The sequence below is a fragment of the Zea mays genome, chromosome 8 (genome assembly GCF_902167145.1).
Source record: "Zea mays cultivar B73 chromosome 8, Zm-B73-REFERENCE-NAM-5.0, whole genome shotgun sequence".
Classification (NCBI taxonomy): domain Eukaryota; kingdom Viridiplantae; phylum Streptophyta; class Magnoliopsida; order Poales; family Poaceae; genus Zea; species Zea mays.
Window position 1 is genome coordinate 122,887,956 of NC_050103.1, and position 23,760 is coordinate 122,911,715.

A 23,760-nucleotide genomic window follows, 5' to 3' on the forward strand; every position below is an offset into this window, starting at 1 on the left:
ATATGGGATGTTGTTGAGTATGGTGTACAGGTACCATCAATAGGGGATGAGGACTATGACACGGACGAAGTGGCCCAAATCGAGCACTTCAACTCCCAAGCCGCAACCATCCTCCTTGCCTCCCTAAGCAAGGAGGAATACAACAAAGTACAAGGATTGAAGAACGCCAAGGAGATTTGGGACCTACTCAAGACGGCGCACGAGGGTGATGAACTCACCAAGATCACCAAGCGGGAAACGATCGAGGGGGAGCTCGGTCGCTTCCGCCTTCGCCAAGGGGAGGAGCCACAAGACATGTACAACCGGCTCAAGACCTTGGTGAACCAAGTGCGCAACCTCGGGAGCACAAAATGGGATGACCACGAAGTGGTTAAGGTTATTCTAAGAGCTCTTATTTTCCTTAACCCCACTCAAGTACAATTAATTCGTGGGAATCCTAGATATCCACTAATGACCCCCGAGGAAGTTATCGGGAATTTTGTGAGTTTTGAATGCATGATTAAGGGCTCCAAGAAGATCAACGAGCTTGACGAGCCTTCCACCTCCGAGGCGCAACCGGTGGCCTTCAAGGCAACGGAGGAGAAGAAGGAGGAGTCTACACCAAATAGACAACCAATTGACGCCTCCAAGCTCGACAACGAGGAGATGGCCCTAATCATCAAAAGCTTTCGGCAAATTCTCAAGCAACGGAAGGGGAAGGACTACAAACCCCGTTCCAAGAAGGTTTGCTACAAGTGTGGTAAGCCCGGTCACTTTATTGCAAAATGTCCTATGTCTAGTGACAGTGACAGGGGCGACGACAAGAAGGGAAGAAGAAAGGAGAAGAAGAAGTATTACAAGAAGAAGGGCGGCGATGCCCATGTTTGTCGGGAATGGGACTCCGACGAAAGCTCAAGCGACTCCTCCTCCGACGAGGACGCCGCCAACATCGCCGTCACCAAGGGCCTTCTCTTCCCCAACGTCGGCCACAAGTGTCTCATGGCCAAGGACGGCAAAAAGAAGGTAAAATCAAGGTCCTCCACTAAATATGAAACATCTAGTGATGAGGATGATGATAAAAATGAGGAGGATAACTTGCGCATTCTTTTTGCTAACCTTAACATGGAACAAAAGGAAAAATTAAATGAACTAATTAGTGCCATCCATGAAAAGGATGATCTCTTGGACTCCCAAGAGGACTTCCTAATCAAGGAAAATAAGAAACATGTTAAGGTTAAAAATGCCTATGCTCTAGAAGTAGAAAAATGTAACAAATTATCTAGTGAGCTAAGCATGTGCCATGACACTATTGCCAACCTTAGAAATGAAAATGCTAAATTAATTGCTAAGGTAGATTCTCATGTTTGCATTGATCCTAGAAATGATAATGTTGATTTGCTTGCTAGGATTGATGAGTTAAATGTTTCCATTGCTAGCCTTAGAAATGAGAATGAGAAACTAATTGCTAAGGCTAAGGATTTTGATATTTGCAATGCTACTATTTCCGACCTTAGAACTAAAAATGATATGTTGCATGCTAAGGTTGTTGAACTAAAATCTTGCAAACCCTCTACATCTAATGTTGAGCATATTTCCATTTGTACTAGATGTAGAGATATTAATGTTGATGCTATCCATGATCACCTAGCCTTAATTAAAAAACAAAATGATCACATAGCTCAACTAAATGCTAAGATTAGAGAGCATGACTTAGAAAATGAAAAATTTAAATTGGCTAGAAGCATGCTCTATAATGGGAGACGCCCTGGCATCAAGGATGGCATTGGCTTCCAAAGGGGAGACAATGTCAAACTTAATGCCCCACCTAAAAATTTGTCTAACTTTGTTAAGGGCAAGGCTCCCATGCCTCAGGATAACGAGGGCTACATTTTGTACCCTGCCGGTTATCCCGAGAGCAAAATCAGGAGAATTCACTCTAGGAAGTCTCACTCTGGCCCTAACCATGCTTTTATGTATAAGGGTGAGACATCTAGCTCTAGGCAACCAACCCGTGCCAAATTGCCTAGAAAGAAAACTCCTAATGCATCAAATGATCATGCCATTTCATTTAAAACTTTTGATGCATCCTATGTGCTTACTAGCAAATCCGGCAAAGTAGTTGCCAAATTTGTTGGGGGCAAACACAAGGGCTCCAAGACTTGTGTTTGGGTACCCAAAGTTCTTGTATCTAATGCCAAAGGACCCAAAACAGTTTGGGTACCTAAAGTCAAGAACTAAATTTGTAGGATTATGCATCCGGGGGCTCAAGTTGGATACTCGACAGCGGGTGCACAAACCACATGACCGGGGAGAAAAGGATGTTCTCCTCATATGAGAAAAACAAAGATCCCCAACGAGCTATCACATTTGGGGATGGAAATCAAGGGTTGGTCAAAGGTTTGGGTAAAATTGCTATTTCACCTGACCATTCCATTTCCAATGTTTTTCTTGTTGATTCATTAGATTACAACTTGCTTTCTGTTTCCCAATTATGTCAAATGGGCTACAACTGTCTTTTTACTGATATAGGTGTCACTGTCTTTAGAAGAAGTGATGATTCAATAGCATTTAAGGGTGTGTTAGAGGGTCAGCTATACTTAGTAGATTTTGATAGAGCTGAGCTCGACACATGTTTAATTGCTAAGACTAACATGGGTTGGCTCTGGCACCGCCGACTAGCCCATGTTGGGATGAAGAATCTTCATAAGCTTCTAAAGGGAGAGCACATTTTAGGACTAACCAATGTTCATTTTGAGAAAGACAGGATTTGTAGCGCATGCCAAGCAGGGAAGCAAGTTGGCACTCATCATCCACACAAGAACATAATGACGACTGACAGGCCACTGGAGCTCCTACACATGGATCTATTCGGCCCGATCGCTTACATAAGCATCGGCGGGAGTAAGTACTGTCTAGTTATTGTGGATGATTATTCTCGCTTCACTTGGGTATTCTTTTTACAAGAAAAATCTCAAACCCAAGAGACCTTAAAGGGATTCTTGAGACGAGCTCAAAATGAGTTCGGCTTAAGGATCAAGAAAATAAGAAGCGACAATGGGACGGAGTTCAAGAACTTTCAAATTGAAAGCTTCCTTGAGGAGGAGGGCATCAAGCATGAGTTCTCTTCTCCCTACACGCCACAACAAAACGGTGTAGTGGAGAGGAAGAATCGAACTCTATTGGACATGGCAAGAACCATGCTTGATGAGTACAAGACACCGGACCGGTTTTGGGCCGAAGCGGTCAACACCGCCTGCTACGCCATCAACCGGTTATATCTTCACCGAATCCTCAAGAAGACATCATATGAACTCCTAACCGGTAAAAAGCCCAACATTTCATATTTTAGAGTTTTTGGTAGCAAATGCTTCATTCTTATTAAAAGAGGTAGAAAATCTAAATTTGCTCCTAAAACTGTAGAAGGCTTTTTACTTGGTTATGATTCAAACACAAGGGCATATAGGGTCTTTAACAAGTCCACTGGACTAGTTGAAGTCTCTTGTGACATTGTGTTTGATGAAACTAACGGCTCTCAAGTAGAGCAAGTTGATCTTGATGAGATAGGTGAAGAACAGGCTCCATGCATCGCACTAAGGAACATGTCCATCGGGGATGTGTGTCCTAAGGAATCCGAAGAGCCTCCAAGTACACAAGATCAACCATCCTCCTCCATGCAAGCATCTCCACCAACTCAAAATGAGGATGAGGCTCAAAATGATGAAGAGCAAAATCAAGAAGACGAGCCACCTCAAGATGATAGCAATGATCAAGGGGGAGATACAAATGATCAAGAAAAGGAGGATGAGGAAGAACCAAGACCGCCACACCCAAGAGTCCACCAAGCAATACAACGAGATCACCCCGTCGACACCATCCTCGGCGACATTCATAAGGGGGTAACTACTCGATCTCGGGTTGCACATTTTTGTGAACATTACTCTTTTGTTTCCTCTATTGAGCCACACAGGGTAGAGGAAGCACTTCAAGATTCGGATTGGGTGATGGCGATGCAAGAGGAGCTCAACAATTTCACAAGGAATGAGGTATGGCATTTAGTTCCACGTCCTAATCAAAATGTTGTAGGAACCAAGTGGGTCTTCCGCAACAAGCAAGATGAGCATGGTGTGGTGACAAGGAACAAAGCTCGACTCGTGGCCAAAGGGTATTCACAAGTCGAAGGTTTGGATTTTGGTGAAACCTATGCACCCGTAGCTAGGCTTGAGTCAATTCGCATATTATTGGCCTATGCTACTTACCATGGCTTTAAGCTCTATCAAATGGACGTGAAAAGTGCCTTCCTCAATGGACCAATCAAGGAAGAGGTCTATGTTGAGCAACCCCCCGGCTTTGAAGACAGTGAGTATCCTAACCATGTCTATAAGCTCTCTAAGGCGCTTTATGGGCTCAAGCAAGCCCCAAGAGCATGGTATGAATGCCTTAGAGATTTCCTTATTGCTAATGGCTTCAAAGTCGGTAAAGCCGATCCTACTCTATTCACTAAAACTCTTGAAAATGATTTGTTTGTATGCCAAATTTATGTTGATGATATCATATTTGGGTCTACTAACGAATCTACTTGTGAGGAATTTAGTAGGATCATGACACAGAAGTTCGAGATGTCTATGATGGGGGAGTTGAAGTATTTCTTAGGATTTCAAGTGAAGCAACTCCAAGAGGGCACCTTCATTAGCCAAACGAAGTATACACAAGACATTCTCAGCAAGTTTGGGATGAAGGATGCCAAGCCCATCAAGACACCCATGGGAACTAATGGGCATCTCGACCTCGACACGGGAGGTAAGTCCGTAGATCAAAAGGTATACCGGTCGATGATAGGTTCATTACTTTATCTATGTGCATCTCGACCGGATATTATGCTTTCCGTATGCATGTGTGCAAGATTCCAAGCCGACCCTAAGGAAGCTCACCTTACGGCCGTGAAACGAATCTTGAGATATTTGGCTTATACTCCTAAGTTTGGGCTTTGGTATCCTAGGGGATTCACTTTTGATTTGATTGGATATTCAGATGCCGATTGGGCGGGGTGTAAAATCAACAGGAAGAGCACATCGGGGACTTGCCAGTTCTTGGGAAGATCCTTGGTGTCTTGGGCTTCAAAGAAGCAAAATTCGGTCGCTCTTTCCACCGCCGAAGCCGAGTATATTGCCGCAGGCCATTGTTGCGCACAATTGCTTTGGATGAGGCAAACCCTGCGGGACTACGGTTACAAATTAACCAAAGTCCCTTTGCTATGTGATAATGAGAGTGCAATCAAAATGGCCGACAATCCCGTCGAACATAGCCGCACTAAACACATAGCCATTCGGTATCATTTTCTTAGGGATCACCAACAAAAGGGAGATATCGAGATTTCATACATTAACACTAAAGATCAATTAGCCGATATCTTTACCAAGCCTCTTGATGAACAATCTTTTAACAAACTTAGGCATGAGCTAAATATTCTTGATTCTAGGAATTTCTTTTGTTAACTTGCACTCATAGCTCATTTGTATACCTTTGACCATATCTCTTTCCTATGCTATGACTAATGTGTTTTCAAGTCTATTTCAAACCAAGTCATAGGAGATTGAAAGGGAATTGGAGTCTTCGGCAAAGACAAAGGCTTCCACTACGTAACTCATCCTTCGCCGTCGCTCCAAGCAACTCTCCGTTCTAAGGGGGAGAAAACATGAGCACCAAGCAAAAGGACTTCTTCTTTGGTATAATCTTAACTCATTTATTTATGAACAAAGAGGAAGATAGCACTTAGAGGGCTCTAATGATTCCGCTTTTGGCGATTCATGCCAAAAAGGGGGAGAAATGAGCCCAAAGCAAAAGGACCGCACCACCTATTTCAAATTTCAAAAACTCAGTGTTGAAAATTTTTCAATTGGTATCCTATTGTGTTCAAAAGGGGGAGTAGTATTTCAAAATGATACATCAAAACCCTCTTGAACACTAAGAGGAGAATCTCATTTAGGGGGAGTTTTGTTTAGTCAAAGGAAAAGCATTTGAAACAGAGGGAGAAAATTTCAAATCTTGAAAATGCTTAGCAAAATCTTATTCATTTACCTTTGACTATTTGCAAAAGAACTTTGAAAAGTATTTACAAAAGAGTTTGCAAAAACAAAACATGTGGTGCAAGCGTGGTCCAAAATGTTATAAGAAACAATCCTTGCATATCTTGTAAGTATTTATATTGGCTCAATTCCAAGCAACCTTTGCACGTACATTATGCAAACTAGTTCAATTATGCACTTCCATATTTGCTTTGGTTTGTGTTGGCATCAATCACCAAAAAGGGGGAGATTGAAAGGGAATTAGGCTTACGCCTAGTCCCTAATTAATTTTGGTGGTTGAATCGCCCAACACAAACAATTGGACTAACTAGTTTGCTCTAGATTATATGTTACACAGGTGCCAAAGGTTCATCTATAACTATACTAAATCGACTGTCCGGAATACCGTAGATTATTCCGGACAGGAGAAGCCTTTTGGAAAAACAGGCCAAGCGCGGACCGTCCGGGCCCTTGCGGCGGACCGTCCGCGACACAAGGATGTCTCTCGGACAGAACCAATGCAAAATACAAGTTTCCACTACAGACTGTCCGGAGGAAAAGCAAAGACCGTCCGAGCCCTCGCGCGGACCGTCCGGCCTCAGGCGCGGACCGTCCGGTCGGTAAGAAACCGAAAAACCCGAAGGTGACGGGTTCGGAGAAATGAATTTTAGCGGCCTCGCGGACCGTCCGGGCCAGGCGGGCGGACCGTCCGCGACTGGCTCTGTCTGACATCTGACGTCGCATTAAATGCAATATAGCCGTTGATATAGCCGTTACTGCTGACCGTTGCATCTTCAGCTGTTGATCTACAGGGGCGGACCGTCCGCACCAGGAGGGCGGACCGTCCGCGCTCAGCAGAAAGGCCCAACGGCTAGGAAGTGGTTGGTGGCTATAAATACAACCCCAACCACCTCCATTCAATCTATCCAAGCATTCCAACCTTCAACATTCAATACAAGAGCTAGCAATCCATTCCAAGACACATTCAAAGCCTCCATCTCTCCAAGTTTCACTATTGAGATAAGAGATCATTAGTGATTAGTGGCTTGAGAGAGAAAGTGATCCGTGTGTCATTTGTCGCTCTTGTTGCTTGGCTTTTTAATCGTGCTTTCTTGATTCTTTCATTGCGATCAAACTCACTTGTAATTGAGGCAAGAGACACCAATCTTGTGGTGATCCTTGTAGGAACTTTGTGTTCCAAGTGATTGAGAAAAGAAAGCTCACTCGATCCGTGGATCGTTTGAGAGAGGGAAGGGTTGAAAGAGACCCGGCCTTTGTGGCCTCCTCAACGGGGAGTAGGTTTGCGAGAACCGAACCTCGGTAAAACAAATCCGCGTGTCACACTCTCCATTTAGTTGCGATTTGTTTTTCACCCTCTCTCGCGGACTCATTTCTTTATTACTAACGCTAACCCGGCTTGTAGTTGTGTTTATATTTGTAAATTTCAGTTTCGCCCTATTCACCCCCCCCCCCTCTAGGCGACTATCAACTTCATATTTAACTACTAAAAATCTATATGCTATGCTACACGAAGCATATCCAAGAAAGACACAATCCACTGTCCTTAGACCAAGCTTGCGCTTTTTATTAATCGATACATTGACTTTCGCCATGCACCCCCAAGTGTGCAAGTATGAAAGTGATGGTTTTCTCCCAACCCACTTCCCATAGGGGGTTTTCTCTTCTTTGCCCATAGGAATTCTATTCAGAACATGACATGAAGTCAGGACTGCCTCCCCCACCATGCCTTAGATAAACCACAAGTGTCTAACATGGCATTCACCAGATCAGTCAACGTATGGTTTTTCCTTTCAGCAATCCTGTTTGATTCGGGTGAATAGGGAGGTGTCCTCTCATGAATAATGCCATGTTCTGCACAGAAATCATCAAAGACTTTGGGAAAGAATTCGCCACCACGGTCTGATCTAAGACGTTTGATCTTTCTCTCTAGTTGGTTTTCAACTTCAGCCTTATAGATTTTAAAGTAGTCTAAAGCCTCATCTTTAGTTTTTAGCAAGTATACATAGCAAAATCTAGACGCATCATCAATCAATGTCATGAAGTATCTCTCGCCACCCTTTGTCAACACACTATTCATCTCACAAAGATTAGAATATATGAGTTCTAGAGGTGCCAGGTGTCTCTCCTCAGCAGCCTTGTGAGGCTTTCGAGGTTGCTTCGACTACACACAACTATGGCACTCAGAACCTTTGACTATGGTGATATTCAAAATTAAACTCATGGTTGCAAGCCGAGACATAGAGCCAAAATTAATATGACACAAACGAGAATGCCAAATAATCACAAGATCATCAACATTAGCGCAAATATGGTTCACAGACTTATTATTGAAATCTAACAGAGAAAAGCGGAACAAGCCTCCGCAATCATAGTCTTTACTAATAAGTTATCCAGACTTAGACACAACTAATTTATTGGACTCCAAAACTACCTTGAACCCATCTCTACATAGAAGGGTTCCGCTAACGAGATTCTTGTGTATAGAAGGGACATGATGCACATTCTTCAGCTGCACGATCTTTCCCGAAGTAAACTTCAGATCCACCGTGCCAGTGCCATGAATAGAAGCATGTGACCCATTCCCCATTAGGACGGAAGAATCCTGGGCACCCTGATAAGAAGAGAACAAGTTAATGTCAGAACACACATGAACATTAGCACCAATATCAAGCCACCAACTAGGTGATTGAAATACTGAGAAGATGAAAGGTAAATTACCATACCCTTTGTCTTCCTCATTGCTAGCGATCACTGTGTTGACATTGCCCTTTTTGCCATGGCGATCCGCTCGATCAGGACAATCCTTGGCAAAATGACCCGCCTCGCCACATGCGAAATATGTCAGTTCAGCCTTGTTCTTCTTCTTCTTGAAGTTGGTAGTTTTGTTGGGCTTGTTAGATTTTGGCTTTCCTTTGCCCTTGTTGTGGTTTTTCTGAACCATGTTGGCGCTGGAGTGGCCCTTGCCTCCTTTAGATCCCGTGTCCTTAGCCCGAGCTTTCTCTTCAACATCCAGAGACGCTATCAGATTTTCAACTGGTATCTCCTGTCTCTTATGTTTCAGAGATGTGGCGAAGTTCCTCCATGTAGAAGGCAACTTTGCAATAATGCATCTAGCCACAAATCGGTCAGGAAGGACTATCTTAAGGTGGTCGAGCTCCTTGGCTATACACTGTATTTCATGAGCTTGCTCTACAATAGAGCGATTATCAACCATCTTATAATCATGAAATCTCTTCATGATATACAGGTCACTGCCAGCATCTGATGCACCATACTTAGTAGTAAGTGTATCCCACAACTCTTTCCCGTCTGTGTGTTGAATATTCGCATCAACCAGACGGTCAACAAGGGCGCTAAGAACTGCTCCCGTAAAGATAGTATTGACATGGTCGTATTCTTTCTCCTGGTCAGGAGTCAGTGGACCCTCAGGTTTGCCTTTACTAACATGGAAGACATTCATAGCAATAAGCCAGAGCGTGGCCTTGACTTGCCATCTCTTAAAGTGCATACCATTGAACTTTTTCTGGCTTCAGCGCGTCGGCAAAAGCAGCCATAGAAAAACTAGGAAATTGTCTACAATAAGGTTTTTGGATTGTTGAATAATTAGACAAATTCCAGATTAAATTCCGAATATAAATCATGACAAAATCAGAAGAACTGAAGTAAAAAGTCAAATCAGATGATGTGTACTGATTAGACATACTGATAGATGGCGCGCGCCGTAATCAGCAGGGTCAACGACGTCGAAGCAGTAAAATCAGCAGGGTCGATGAGGTCAGAAGATCACGAGCAGTCGCGTGAGGACGCTTCCCAAAAACCTTATTCGCCCTCTCCCGGTGCAGGATCTAGAAGGCAAAGGGTTCTGGAGACCTGCTCTCCTGATCGCAGATGCACGTCTGCGGTCAGGATGAAGAGAACTGGAAGGCGGCTCAGCTGTGAAGAGAGGCGAAAGCGAAAACTGAGATGATTTGGATGCTGGCTGCCAGGCGCCTTTTATAGGGCCGAGTCCGCGACCAGATAGTTGTCTTCGATCTTATCCACCCACGAAAATCTCACGTTCAGTTTAGATTTTATAGCGATCGGTTAGGATTCTGATCTTAATAGCCAAGCAACCAAAAAATTAAACCGGCAAAAGGGAGCCGCGCCTGGGATGATTTGGATGCTGGCTGCTAGGCGCCTTTTATAGGGCCGAGTCCACGACCAGATAGTTGTCTTTGATCTTATCCGCCCATGAAAATCTCGCGTTCAGTTTAGATTTTATAGCGATCGGTTAGGATTCCGATCTTAACAGCCAAGCAACCAAAAAATTAAACCGGCAAAAGGGAGTCGCGCCCTCGCAAGACGAGGGGCCGGATTTCGACAGACCATTCACGCGTACGTCATGCGCCCGCGCCCTTCACCCAGGCCAGGCGAGGTGAGCGAGCGCGCGCGCGTGGCTCTCCACACTCTCTTCTCTCATCCATGACTTGGTGAGTGAGTATGGCTTCTATATTTAATCTAGCTCTACACCACTAAAACTAGCAATATGGTGTTATTGGTTCTACCATTCCCTAGCCATACACTTATATGGGCTTTTAAAATTTTTCTGGGATTTATTTGAATTTCTCAATTGGGTCTAGCCCATAAATCCTAACATAAATTACTTGAGAAAGCAGGGATGACAAATTGTAATGGATGTGCAACACCAATGGAGTCTAGAATTCAGCTATCTAAGAGAAGTGAAGCTCTAGCAGTGGACAAAACTGAATATAGAAGTATAATTGGTAGTCTCAGATATCTACTTCATACAAGACCAGACCTCTCTTTCAGTGTTGGATTTTTGAGCCAGTTCATGGAGTCTCCAAAGCATGATCACAAGGTCGCATTGAAGCGTGTTTTACGTTATCTGTCAGCGGCAACAGGTTATGGACTACAGTACAGTCGAGGAAGAGAGTCTGAGATTGATTGGGTATTCAAACAGTGACTTGGCCGGTGACATTGATGATCGCCGCAGTACTATAGGTGCTATATTTTTCTTGGGGGGAGTCGAGTGTCATGGATGTCTCAGAAGCAAAACGCAGTGGCCACATCGTCGTGTGAAGCAGAATACATGGCGAGCGCAGCCGTGGCAGCTCAAGCTGTGTGGTTGCAGAAGCTACTCGAGGAGGTCGTTGGCATCCCTGCTAAGCCAACGATTATTCTCATGGATAACACGGCTGCTATTGCGTTGGCAAAGAACCCAGTTCACCATGATCGAAGCAAACACATTGATGTGAAATATTATTTTACTAGAGAATGTGTGGAACGTGGTGATATTGAATTGGTGCAGGTTGGGACTGATGAACAGCTTGCAGATACGTTCACCAAAGCTTTAAGGAGGCTGCGTTTCCAGGAGATTCGCACGAAGATTGGAGTCATTTAGGATTCCATATTATGGGAAGCCGAAGTAGGGGGAGATTGTTAGATACTTCAGCTTCTCAGTTAGGCTCCTGGCGGGAGTTTTCTGCTGTAGAGTTAGTGGTAAGCGCGAGCCAGGGGCATGTCCTGTGCCACGCAGTGTGTGTGATTGTGGGAGAGTGCTCCGAATTTTCGAGGTTGTGAGTATGGCGATTGTTCGAAGTTTGGAGCTGAGTAATTGTAACGCGTTGAGTAGTCCAGTGAATAAATAGAAAAACACAAAAAGGAGGCAGGTTCGCCCGTTTTAGTCTGTCCAAAGAAAATCCCCCGTGTTCAGTGTTCTTCTTCAATCCTCGACTGATTGGTCGTTCTCGACGTCGAGCTGAAGTCAACAGTGGCGGCCTGCGTGTCTGGCGTGTGGCTGAAAACCCTCTCCCTCTGGTCGCCTCCACTCGGTCTCCTGGCGGCTGCGAACGGTGGCCGTGTGGGCTGGCAGTGGCAGATAGCGGCTAGGGTTAAGGATGCTGTCGTCTCCGCCCTTCACGACGGTATTGTGCAGCATCTTTTATACTCCGAGGTGATGCAGCGCCTACGCTCCTTCTCTCTGGTCTTCACGCCCACGAACGCATGACTTGATTTGCTTCAGTTCGTGATCCGAACACTACGACCAAGCCTTCTCGTCATGTACGCACTCATCTCTGCAGGTAGCCAGCAGCGTACGCCACGGTACAGCGACAGCGATGGCCCGCTCGCTCGTCATATCGTTCGTGGGCATGCATATTCATGCTGCAGTGCACGATCGGCCACGCTCAGCTAGCTAGTCACAGCTCCGTCGACTCCGAGCAGATGCGTCTTTAACCCTGATGATGGCCAACGGTTACGGCTGTTTATAATGATGTTCAGATTACAATTACATGCAGTGATGATGGAAGGAGCGGAGGCATCTTCGATTCTTATTTTTCTCCACGGCCGGGTCAAACAAAGATACATAAGCCGAGCTGAATTCATTCCCGTGGTCGTGCGATCCAGAGAGAACTCAGAGCGCGTAGCCGGGAAAGGTAGTCACTGATCACAAGCAGCGCCCGCGCGGACTGGCGGGTGGTCAGCACGCGCTGCATCTGCTCAAGAGTCTGCCTCCGCAGACCGTCAGCCTGCAGACACAAACCATATATATATAAATAAAAACAAAAAAGGCGACGAGCCGATAATCCTGCAAATCAATTCACAGACTCTGTACGTGCTGTACTGTACCTCATGCACCAAGCTTTCAAGAGCGACAAGCTTCGCAACCGCCGCCGCCATCGTCCCCGAGCAGTCTGGAGCGGCGTCGTCGCCAGGCGGAGGAGCACGACCTGCAGGCACAGGCAGGCACGGGGACCCTGACGACGCGAGGGTCTCCGCGACCGACTGCTGCAGCGCTTGCACCCGCTGCGAGATGCCCTCTTCGGCTTGCTGCGAGGACTGCTGCAGGCCGTGTACGCTCGCGAGCTGCCGCTCGGTGAGGGGGTCCAGATGGCTTGCGAGGAACTGTACTGTGTGAAAAAGCCGTATTTCAGCTTCATGCATTCGGGCTTCGGCACAGGTATACGACACGGATGATGCAGTAGAAACAAGCGAGATAGAGACTAGAGAGAGAGAGATAGGTCATCCATCATCCATAGACCACCTTTAGAATCTCTGACGGTCGAAATCCGCCCAGCCACATAAAGCACCTCTCCACGGGGGTCTTCCACATCCCCGACAGCACGTGGAAGGCGTCGGCCCTGGCTGCCACGCACTTGAGCCTGAACGCTTCGTGGTGATGCGCCATGACGCCGTCCACGATGCGCCGGAGCTCGTCGTCACCGGCGTGTGCGCTGAGCGCGGCCCTCAGCTCGCTTATCTGCTTCCTGTGCTCGTCTTCCCATCCAGCGTAGTCCTTGTCAAACGCCAAAGCACCTGCTGGAGACACATGCATGCATGCGTGAAGCTTAATCCAACATCCTGTCCCAGGCTCCCAGCTAGTGTGACGAAGGACCTTAACATGCATCACCTTTTTCACTAGTAGAGTTTGGCTGCTGGTCGTCTCCCGGAGTAGGAATGAAGATGCCCTGAACGAGTAGCAAAACTTTGATTTTTTTTTTTCCCAACAGGGACTGCATGCAGATCTTGTCGAATCCATAAAAATCGACCATATATATATACATACCTGTTGGCGAGCACGCTGGAGTTCCTGCTCCAGCTGGCTAAGTTTCAGCCTGCTATTCTCAAGTTGCTCAACGTATGCCTGACGATGAAGAAACGGGATAAATATCCACCACCAGCACCAGGTATGTACATTTCCATTCGTGCAAACGGAAATACAGGATGTTGTTCAGGCTTGGAGACAGAAAACACAGAAACTAGCTAGATACAGTCCTCATATGCACGCAATGCACAAACGAAAACACTATCTACCAACAGAAACTACTACCTTCTTTCTTAGACGGCTTTTCCTAGCAGCTTCACGGTTCTGGGCCAGACGGCGCAGTGCCTAGAGCATCAGGTCAGTAATATATATATATATATATATATATATATATATATATATATATATATATATATATATATATATATATATATATATATATATATATATATATATATATATATATATATATATATACAAGTCTGTAGCAACAGAAACCATCAGATGATCGCGTCAGTGAATCTGTAGTACCTTTTGACCTAGTAGCTTGTCCTTTGCTTTGTTGCCGGAATCAGAAGCTGTAAGGGACACAAGCTGCCCTAGCTCCAACTGTTCGATGATCGGTAAACAACAAGCTCAGTATATATATATATATATATATATATATATATATATATATATATATATATATATATATATATATATATATATCAAGAATACAAGCAAGTAACGTTACTTCGAAGCAAACTAATTGCCTCTGTTGACACGAGAACATCATCTGAATGGATAAACAACACTTTCAAGTTCTACTCATGACTCATCATGAGTTATTCCAAAAAAAAACAGTAGTACCATCTAAAAATAGATTAAAAAAACAGTAAGTACCATGTGATTCTTCTCGTCAGTATCTAGATCTGTCGACGTATCATCAGTCCCGGGGCTTGCATAAGCCATCTCTGAGTTCGAGTCAGAACTCAAGCTACCAGATTTTTCTTGTGCTTCTCTTAGCTAGCTGTTACTTCTGACGGAAGGCCAGCATTATATTAGGTGCTGCGCTTCCAAAAAAAAAATACAAAAAAAGCAAAGAAGAATTAATGGGAGACAGACAGATCTGCAGATCTGAACCGTATAAAAGCCTGCTGTGAGGGTGAGGCTATTTTAATCTTGTTCTAAGAAATTAAACTGGGAACAGTCATCGACTCACCGGAGGCTATTTTAATCTTTGCTGACTCACCGTGCTCTAACTGGCAAGCTCAAGGGGATCATTTGGCTGGATTCAGCGAGGACTCGTAGCGCTAACCGATCGAGCTGCACATTCCAGCTTCAGCAAGGGAGCAGATAAATACCCAATGGGTACTGCACAGTCAAAAAATCGAAGCAGCTAGTTAGTTGTTCAGCAAAAAACGAGTTCAAAACAAGGTTGCCTGGAGCAACTTAGCAGCACAGCATACCTGTGGCTGGGGTAGTAGCGATGTCTTCCAGACGAATCGAGATCTCGCAGACTGCTCGATGCCAGAAACCTGCGCGAGCCGGATGCATATGAAACCATTCCCCAGGCTTATCTGTAGGCTAGCTCGCCATACGTGTCCTACGCAGCACAACGCGCATTCAGTAGCCAGCTGCATGAATGCGATCTATCACAGGAATGTGTGGACGGGTGGCAGAGCTTCTTTTCTCTCTCCACAGGGAGCGCGTTGCAGGCTCCGGTGGGTGAACCAGCCATAGCGTAGCGGCGTAGCTGCATGTGCGCGCGTCTCAACTTTTCAGTCTACTTTTAGTCATTAGTGGGGGGCTAAACGGAACTGAGAGCTTGCTGGATCGGATGCAAGCTGAGAATCTCGAGAAATCTATCCACGAAAGCTTGCAGAAGCTATAGCCTCATTCAGGAAGTGCTGACTGACGCTCGCCAAGTCCACGTCCACTTCACACGCCAAACTCAACTGCCCAAGCTATCAAGATCCAGCACAGGACATTGGGAAAGGGCCGGAGCACCAATGGACGGATGGATACCGTTAGCAGACAAAACAGGGAAGATCAAACAACAAACCACAGAGCACCATACATAGATTTACATAGAAATTCTTTTAAGGCTTATTTAGTTTGGAGCCGGCCAAAGTTGCACAGATCTCAGGCGTTAGATTTTGAATACATGGGCTAGGATTCCTTACTTGGCAGGCAAGTGCCTGAGAGACCTCTAACCAAACAGGTCCTTAATGCAAAGAGAAAAATTACGAAAACCTTCACTATATGTAGAAATGTTTACATAACGCCGTCTTTGTACGACGGCTTATAAGAGGAGTAAAAATTATGACGCAACAGAAACCCTAATTAGAGTCAGCAATATACTCCGGCCCAAACCTATAACAAGCCTCCGCTTTACTTGCTAATATGTCCTATAAACAAAATTTAGATCACAAACTCAACAAATACAATACAACATCAAGAATCAAGAATGTCCTATTGGCTGTCTGGCTGAGCACCACCGTGCTCCAGGCTGGTCGGGCAAAACCGCAAAACCATTTTTTTTGGGTTTGTTTTGAAGACGAACAAAGCAATGCATGTCGTGTGCGTGATCTGCTCGGCCACGGTCGCAGCGGCAAGCTCGGCGTGGGTGCACGGACGCAGGGAAAAATTTGCTATTTTAGCCCTTTTAATGTGGGCTAAATGCTATTATGTGATCCTCTGTTTATGACTTATGAGACCATCTGTGTCTATGATTTATGGGCCTGGTGCTAAAATAGAGAAGTTGGACGCAAGCTTCTGTTGTTTTTCTCTGTTGAGCATAAACAAGGCAACAGAAGGCAAAAGCAAGCAGCCGTTACGTTCCCGCCATTTCCTCCCAGCCTTCCCTTTCATGGCCAGCGCTCCCACCCGTCCGAGAAAGGTTCCCCCGCGCGCCCCACCGCTCGCCCGGACACCTCCCCGGTTCGCTGCGCCCGCGCCTGCGCGTCCGCGTCCCCGGCGCGCGAGGCCCCCGCGTCTCCGTCGCCCCCCTCGCCGTCGCCGACATGGGCAACTGCTGCCCGGGGTCGTCGTCGTCCGCGGAGCCCGCGCCGCCGCAGCCGCCGGACCCCTCCGGCTCGTCGCGCCCCGTGGCTTCGCCTGCCTCGGTGTCGCCGACCGCGGCGCCCGCGCCCGCCAGGCCCCCGGCCCCCATCGGCCCCGTGCTGGGCCGGCCCATGGAGGACGTGAGGGCCACCTACGCCGTGGGCAAGGAGCTCGGGCGCGGGCAGTTCGGCGTCACGTCGCTGTGCACGCACAAGGCCACGGGGCACAGGTTCGCGTGCAAGACCATCAGCAAGAGGAAGCTGTCCACCAAGGAGGACGTGGAGGACGTGCGGCGCGAGGTGCAGATCATGTACCACCTGTCCGGCCAGCCGGGCGTGGTGGAGCTCAAGGGCGCGTACGAGGACAAGGGCTCCGTGCACCTCGTCATGGAGCTCTGCGCCGGCGGCGAGCTCTTCGACCGCATCATCGCCAGGGGCCACTACACCGAGCGCGCCGCCGCCTCGCTGCTCCGCACCATCGTCGAGATCGTGCACACCTGCCACTCCATGGGCGTCATCCACCGCGACCTCAAGCCCGAGAACTTCCTCCTCCTCAGCAAGGACGAGGACGCGCCGCTCAAGGCCACCGACTTTGGGCTCTCCGTCTTCTTCAAGGAAGGTTGATTTGCTTGCTCTCACTCTCCTCCATGGTTGCATTGCATCATCACATTCATATCTGTTGCTCTGCATATGCATTGCAATGCGATGCAGGGGAGGTGTTCAGGGACATCGTCGGCAGCGCCTACTACATCGCTCCGGAGGTGCTGAAGCGGAGCTACGGGCCCGAGGCCGACATATGGAGCGTCGGCGTCATAGTCTACATCCTGCTCTCCGGCGTTCCGCCCTTCTGGGCAGGCAAGCTAAGCATATATAAGCTGCCTCTCTTACTTCACCATCACCCAATAATGTAACAAGGCATGACTCCGGTGCAGAGTCGGAGCACGGCATCTTCAACGCCATCCTGAGGGGGCAGGTCGACTTCACCAGCGACCCATGGCCGCGCATCTCGCAGGGCGCCAAGGACCTCGTCAGGAAGATGCTCAACCCTGACCCCAAGCAGCGGATTTCTGCATACGACGTCCTCAGTGAGCGTTTGCTTCTTTCTTTTTTTCTCTCTCTCTCTCTCTCGTTTGTTTGTTCCTGAACATCAGAAACAGCAGCAGCATGACAGATTGACAGTGAGTACTGAAACGGCCGGTGGTGCCTCTCTGTGGCGTTCGTGCAGACCATCCGTGGATCAAGGAGGACGGCGAGGCGCCGGACACGCCGCTGGACAACGCGGTCCTCGGCCGGCTGAAGCAGTTCAGGGCCATGAACCAGTTCAAGAAGGCGGCGCTGCGGGTCATCGCGGGGTGCCTGTCGGAGGAGGAGATCCGTGGGCTCAAGGAGATGTTCAAGAGCATGGACTCCGACAGCAGCGGCACCATCACCGTGGACGAGCTGCGGAGAGGGCTGGCCAACAAGGGCACCAAGCTGAGCGAGGCCGAAGTCCAGCAGCTCATGGAAGCTGTAAGGATCAGGATCATATATACTAGAACCGACCGCCTGAGAATAGATTGGTGGGGAAGAAACACCCCCAAATAAACATGCTTGCGTGCAGGCCGACGCCGACGGGAACGGGACGATCGACTACGAGGAGTTCATCACGGCGACGATGCACATGAACCGGATGGATCGCGACGAGCACCTCTACACCGCGTTCCAGTACTTCGACAAGGACAACAGCGGGTAACGACTTGGTCTTTCTGAATATAATCCTGATCGATGCGACGCCAGCCGGCTGGTTGTCTCTGTCTCATGCATGCGATCTATGCTGCCATGCCAGGTACATCACGATGGAAGAGCTGGAGCAAGCCCTGAGGGAGAAGGGCCTGCTGGACGGCCGAGACATCAAGGAGATCGTGGCGGAAGTGGACGCCGACAACGTACGTAAATAAACAAGCTAGCCGCCGCATGCATGTGTCCCCGTGCCGTGCAGTGTCGCACGTACGTACGGCCGGCCTAGACGATGACCTTTGTTCGTCCAATGTGTGTGGTGTGGTGTGGTGCGTGCAGGACGGGCGGATCAACTACACCGAGTTCGCGGCGATGATGAGGAAAGGAGACCCGGAGCCGTCCAACCCCAAGAAGCGGCGCGACATCGTCCTGTAGAGGAGGGGCGTGGAGCTCGGGAGCACGTCACGTACGTACGGCTGCTGGCAGGAATCTTCGTCTTCGTGGTGGCGGAGAAATTAAGCAGACGCGTGCGCGTTCTATCTCTGGACATGTATAATATTGCACGCGACAGGAGCGGAGGAGCTGAGGGGGGGAGTGACCGCGCATTATTAATATGAAAAAATGGCAACCGGGTGTCGGTTATTCTTGTCTGCATGTCGTTACTCGGATGTTATAGTAGAACGAACTGTTCGTACTGCTGTGTACCTGTTGTTGGCTACCGTATCACGCCGGCCGTCGCGGGGAGCGTATCCCGGACAAGGTCGTCGTTGTCTGCTATGGTCCTGCTCCTATTCTACAATCGCAAAAATCATGCCAGCCAAACCTCTCCAGCGGTCCGTAACAATGAATTGCGCGCGAGTGGCCCAGACTACTTTCGCTGGGGAGAGCCCTGCACATGTTCCGCCAATTCATGGACATCTCGACTTTCGTTTTTTTTTTCTTTTTTACCGGTGTCAATGTGTCATCCACTCATCCATGTTCAGCACACGTATTTGATAAGGCATATCTGTCGGATACGATAATTAGGGGTACCCAGACTACACCTCTAATTCGTGCTTAAAACCCTAAGGACACCATAAAAGTACGTCCTCCCGAGGTCAAGGAAATGAAGAACTCCGCCTCGCCCGAGGTCCCCCTCAGGGGTCTTTCCAAAGCTCTGCCTCGCCTGAGCCCGATCTCGAGCGGGGCATGAGCTCCAGAGAATATGCGTTCCGACCGAGACCCCCCCTCACCCTAGGACAATCATGTCCGCCTCGCCCGAGACCATCTCGGGAGAGAAGGACAAGACCCGCGGCAAGGCTCACCCGAAGTCCGCTAGGTGACAACCTCATTCAATGTGCGTACCTACCCCACGCAGGGTTGCAGGAGTACAGTGGCAACAAGACCGCGGTCTTGTCAAAGATTAACCCACAATGATTACGCATGCACCCATTTTACACGCACTCCGTCTGCGCACCCCTAACGGGGCATGTAATACGACAGGGGCGTGGACCAGCCCTCGGGCGTAAACTCCGCCTCGCCCGAGCCCAGCCTCGGCTACCTGCTCTCCCGCGAATCCCGCGGGAGGCCACTCCGTCAACTATGGTGCACGTCGTCGAATCCCAGGTAGGGCTCGGTCATGACCTCGAGCGGACTTTCACCTCGCCCGAGACCGGTTCTGCCCTCGATATCAGTGACAGAGGATGCCCCAATGTCACCGGTTACAGTGGAGATGACGCATTCCGTAAGGAGCTTTTTCTCATGCTTAGCACTGTGTCAACCACTACGGTATAGACAACCCCTCACCAAGGGGGCTCCGGTACGTGACCGAGCCCTTGGCCTCGGCCTCGACTCTCAGCAAGAAACAAGCCGGCACAAGTCAACAACAAAGTACAAGACCATACCGTCTACAGGATATAAATACATCCCCTCACAGTATGCAGCCGACTCCCATCCTCCAGGAAGCACCCCTTGAGCCTATAAATAGGGTAGTCTATGGCTTCTCAAGGGGTAGGCGAATACTTCACAAGTCTTCTCGTCCACTCGGTATTGGCACTTGCCTCAATCAACTTGGGACTCTTCCATCTCCCACTCTACTTGTAAACCCTATTGCAAGCACTTAGGTACGGTGCGAGTAATATAAGTCTCATCTCCCTCCGCTGGAAGTAGGGCCTCTTCTAGCCTGAACCAGGATAAACGACTTGTGTCAACTCGCATCACCATCTAGGTCTGGGGCACGCGACGTTATTTCACTAGTTGGTTAGGTCCCGGATCCAAACACCGACAATACCTGACCTGAATCTAAACATTCGATGGTACAATCATTTTTATTTGAGCCATCAAAAACCAAATTTAAGGAATTGAGTCAAAAAATCTAGCAGAGCTTCTACAGAAACCCAAAAATTTAAACAGACCCTTAAATATGACTTCTTCCCTTAAATTACCTTTTCTAAGGCTGCGACGCTGTGTCCATGAGATGCCTAATACAAATGACACAAAAAACTGGTATCCAAAGTTTGGCTCATAATTGTGTCATGTAAAAAAGAAGTCCACCTCGAGTACCTCGTGCATGCGATCGCGAAACGAGGAAAGAGATACTAATACATCACTCAGATTTAGGGTACTTGCGGAATCATCACTCTCTTCCCACATCCGCATTTGCGCTCTGCTAGAGACGTGTACAATGAGAAGCCCTTTTTCGCATACTAGCGCGATAGGGACTGGCATCTCCCACACACGATTACCGCGCTCGTAGCCTCCATCTCCTACCCAAGCATGCTCTGCCCTTCGCCATTAGCATGTGCGCGTCCCATACTAGTGCATCAATTAACCTCTTAGCATGAAGGCTCTCCACGATACACGCGGGCTTTGTCACAAACGCTCCTCCTCACAGGAGATCCTCTTCGTTGGAGCCTCTCCCAACAACACCTCTCAGCCCGCTAACCCTCCCCATCGGAGCACCTATCCCGTAGAGGGTTTTAGTCAAAGCCAGACCCTGTCAAAGAACCTCCCCTCCTCACACTTAACATGCCTGTAGTCGAAACTCCTCCCTAAGCCGCTCCACAAATGGCCTTCCCATTGGAGATGCTCTTGTTCGTCGCCTCTCTCGGACTCCCCTCTTGGACACAAATGTCATTGCCATAGCCTCTCTAGCATGGCTAAGTTTGTCAATAAAGAGAAGATAGGAAAGAGAATGACTAGTGGGTCATGAGTGTTATTCTTTGTTAGAATGACTTTAAGAGCCTTGTTTTGAGGGTTTCTACTGGAGTGTAGCTTAGGAAACATGGCCCTTAGAAGTAGGGAGAGCCCTTAAAGCAGGGTTGTCTCTAGGAAATTGAGGACTATGGCGAAATACGAAACGAGGCCATAAAATATTATATTTTAACTGTTTATTACATTTTTTTTCTTCTTCTTGCAATACGGAGTACTTACTAATATATCAACTATTAATGTTAAAACATGAAGCTATTTGGATCTTATGTGTTAATGAAATAAAGTCTTCAATTCTACTCCCTTTCATCTCAAATTATAAAACATCTTGGCTTTTCTAGCTTAATAACTTTTGTTGCACACTTAGATATACGACATGTCAGTATATTGTAAAAGCTATAGAGAAATGCTTCTCTCTCTCGTTGCTATGGAGATGCAATCATGCAGTGCAACTCCAGCATACCGTTTGCAGGACTCAAATGAAGCATGCTGACAGGATACCGCGAAGCCTGACGTCTGTTCGTGTTCGAACCGAAAGTGAGCCGGCGGACTGTCCGGCCCTGAGGCCGGACGGTCCGCGGTCCGGACGGTCCGCGCCTGTGGGCCGGACGGTCCGCGCATGCGCAGAGCAGATTAGGGTTCCGAGTTTTGTGCTACGGTTGTTAGCTATATTCGCGGGATTAGCTCGGAATCAGTTGTGTAAAGGGTCCATCCCCCCTCCTCTATAAATAGAGAGGTCTACGGCCGATTTGTAATCATCAACAATCGAATCAATACAACTTTCATTCGCATTTTATCATAGGAGTAGTTCTAGTCTAGTTTAGGTTTAGCCACTCGATCCCCAAATTCTCCGTCTCTCCTCGACTCTACGTCGATTAGAGGAGTCTAGGTCGGCCTGCCCGAGCCTAGACACCACCTAGGATCTCTACTCCCCGACGGGGTCCCTCCCGGGAGCGAGATCCAGGCGCCGTCGGCGATCTTCCGCCGTCCCTGCGTACGTGCGGACCGTCCGGCCCCAGGGCGCGGACCGTCCGGCCGTCAGGCAGAAGTCCCAGCAGCGCACCAGGTCGCGGACCGTCCGGCACCAGGCCGCGGACAGTCCGCCCTTGCGCAGAGAGCACCACCGCGCCTCGCACCAGGCCTCGGACCGTTCGGCCCCTGCGCGCGGACCGTCCGCCCCTGTGCAGAAGGCACCGCCACGGTTCTTGTTGAGTGTTTGGCGCTCCAAAAAGGCGTCAACATACTTTTTGGCGACTCCGCTGGGGACGACATATCTAAGCTTATCAAATCGGCCCTCAATGGCCGGTTCAAGGGATAGCTCTGATATTTCTCCAAGCAACATCATAGAGCCGACTTGGGAAACTTTGCCGGCTGACGAGCAGCTCCAGTTTGAGGAGCACAAGGAGCGGATGATCCAGGAGGCGAAAGCAAAGTTCTTGGCCAACTTCAAAGTGGACAGGAACAACAAGGTCGTCCGACATCGGGCGACGGATCCGGCTTCGCTCCAACCCACGCCAGATATCCCCAATGTAAGTAATACCAACGATCTACAATCTCTTAGAAATTATGTAGAAGATCAGCGTGAACAAATGCAGAACATCATAGGGGGTATGCAAAGCGATCTTAAGAAACTAGTACGTGCATTTGATAAATCTAGTACCACAAATTTTCCTTCGCACGAGGTTGAGTTAGGGGATAACGCGTGTAACACATCGGCTACAGGTTGTCACGGCCAGTCACAACCCCTTTATGGGATGCCGATGGACACATACCCTAAGCAACCGCAAATCGGCAGCAAACCAGCCGATCTGCACATGCCCGGACCGTCCGCACGTGAGCGCGGACCGTCCGGACCAACAACAGTCGGGCCGATTTTTAATGAGTTACCTAGATATGCGCCCAAACCTCCACACACGACGCAGAATCTAAACTACCCAGTCGGACCGTCCGCGTACAACAACGGCCGGTCCGCACATAACCACGGACGGTCCGGGCCAATGTCCGGACAGTCCGCACATGACCTTTTTGAGGAGGATTGTTACCGGAATCCTCACCCGTCCCAGCAGCACTTCCCATCGCACTATACAATGCATCAACCCATTAATTCAAGATCCATAGCCTAGGAAAGCTTTCTGGCCCCACCCAGGAGGCCGGAAAGAAACGATCAAACCTATGACCCATATAGGGCAAATGAAAATGCACC

The 23,760-nt window shown here is 48.2% G+C and overlaps 2 protein-coding genes across 16 annotated transcripts; one reads left to right on the top strand and one right to left on the bottom strand.

The window, feature by feature from the left end:
• Nucleotides 1-12,285: 12,285 nt before the first annotated feature.
• Nucleotides 12,286-15,280, bottom strand: LOC100274148 (uncharacterized). 14 transcript variants are annotated; one of them, XM_008656403.4, is made up of 10 exons: nucleotides 15,057-15,280; nucleotides 14,840-14,961; nucleotides 14,491-14,626; nucleotides 14,137-14,214; nucleotides 13,891-13,950; nucleotides 13,627-13,704; nucleotides 13,471-13,528; nucleotides 13,105-13,379; nucleotides 12,690-12,965; nucleotides 12,286-12,589 (listed from the first exon to the last, which is right to left on the bottom strand). In XM_008656403.4, exons 3-10 carry the CDS (start codon nucleotides 14,557-14,559, stop codon nucleotides 12,443-12,445), a joined length of 1,041 nt encoding a protein of 346 aa, XP_008654625.1. In that variant the 5' UTR covers nucleotides 14,560-14,626; nucleotides 14,840-14,961; nucleotides 15,057-15,280; the 3' UTR covers nucleotides 12,286-12,442. The 14 variants fall into 14 exon arrangements, with proteins under 14 accessions (XP_008654625.1, XP_008654624.1, XP_035817252.1 ...); XM_008656402.4 differs by having other exon boundaries at nucleotides 14,810-14,961; XM_035961359.1 differs by having other exon boundaries at nucleotides 12,690-12,970; nucleotides 13,105-13,376; nucleotides 15,057-15,277.
• A 1,151-nt stretch (nucleotides 15,281-16,431) lies between these two features.
• Nucleotides 16,432-19,066, top strand: LOC100384596 (uncharacterized). 2 transcript variants are annotated; one of them, XM_035961549.1, is made up of 7 exons: nucleotides 16,438-17,271; nucleotides 17,364-17,507; nucleotides 17,585-17,737; nucleotides 17,878-18,161; nucleotides 18,253-18,380; nucleotides 18,478-18,577; nucleotides 18,708-19,066. In XM_035961549.1, exons 1-7 carry the CDS (start codon nucleotides 16,614-16,616, stop codon nucleotides 18,801-18,803), a joined length of 1,563 nt encoding a protein of 520 aa, XP_035817442.1. In that variant the 5' UTR covers nucleotides 16,438-16,613; the 3' UTR covers nucleotides 18,804-19,066. The 2 variants fall into 2 exon arrangements, with proteins under 2 accessions (NP_001353792.1, XP_035817442.1); NM_001366863.1 differs by having other exon boundaries at nucleotides 16,432-17,507; nucleotides 18,708-19,062.
• Nucleotides 19,067-23,760: the final 4,694 nt, after the last annotated feature.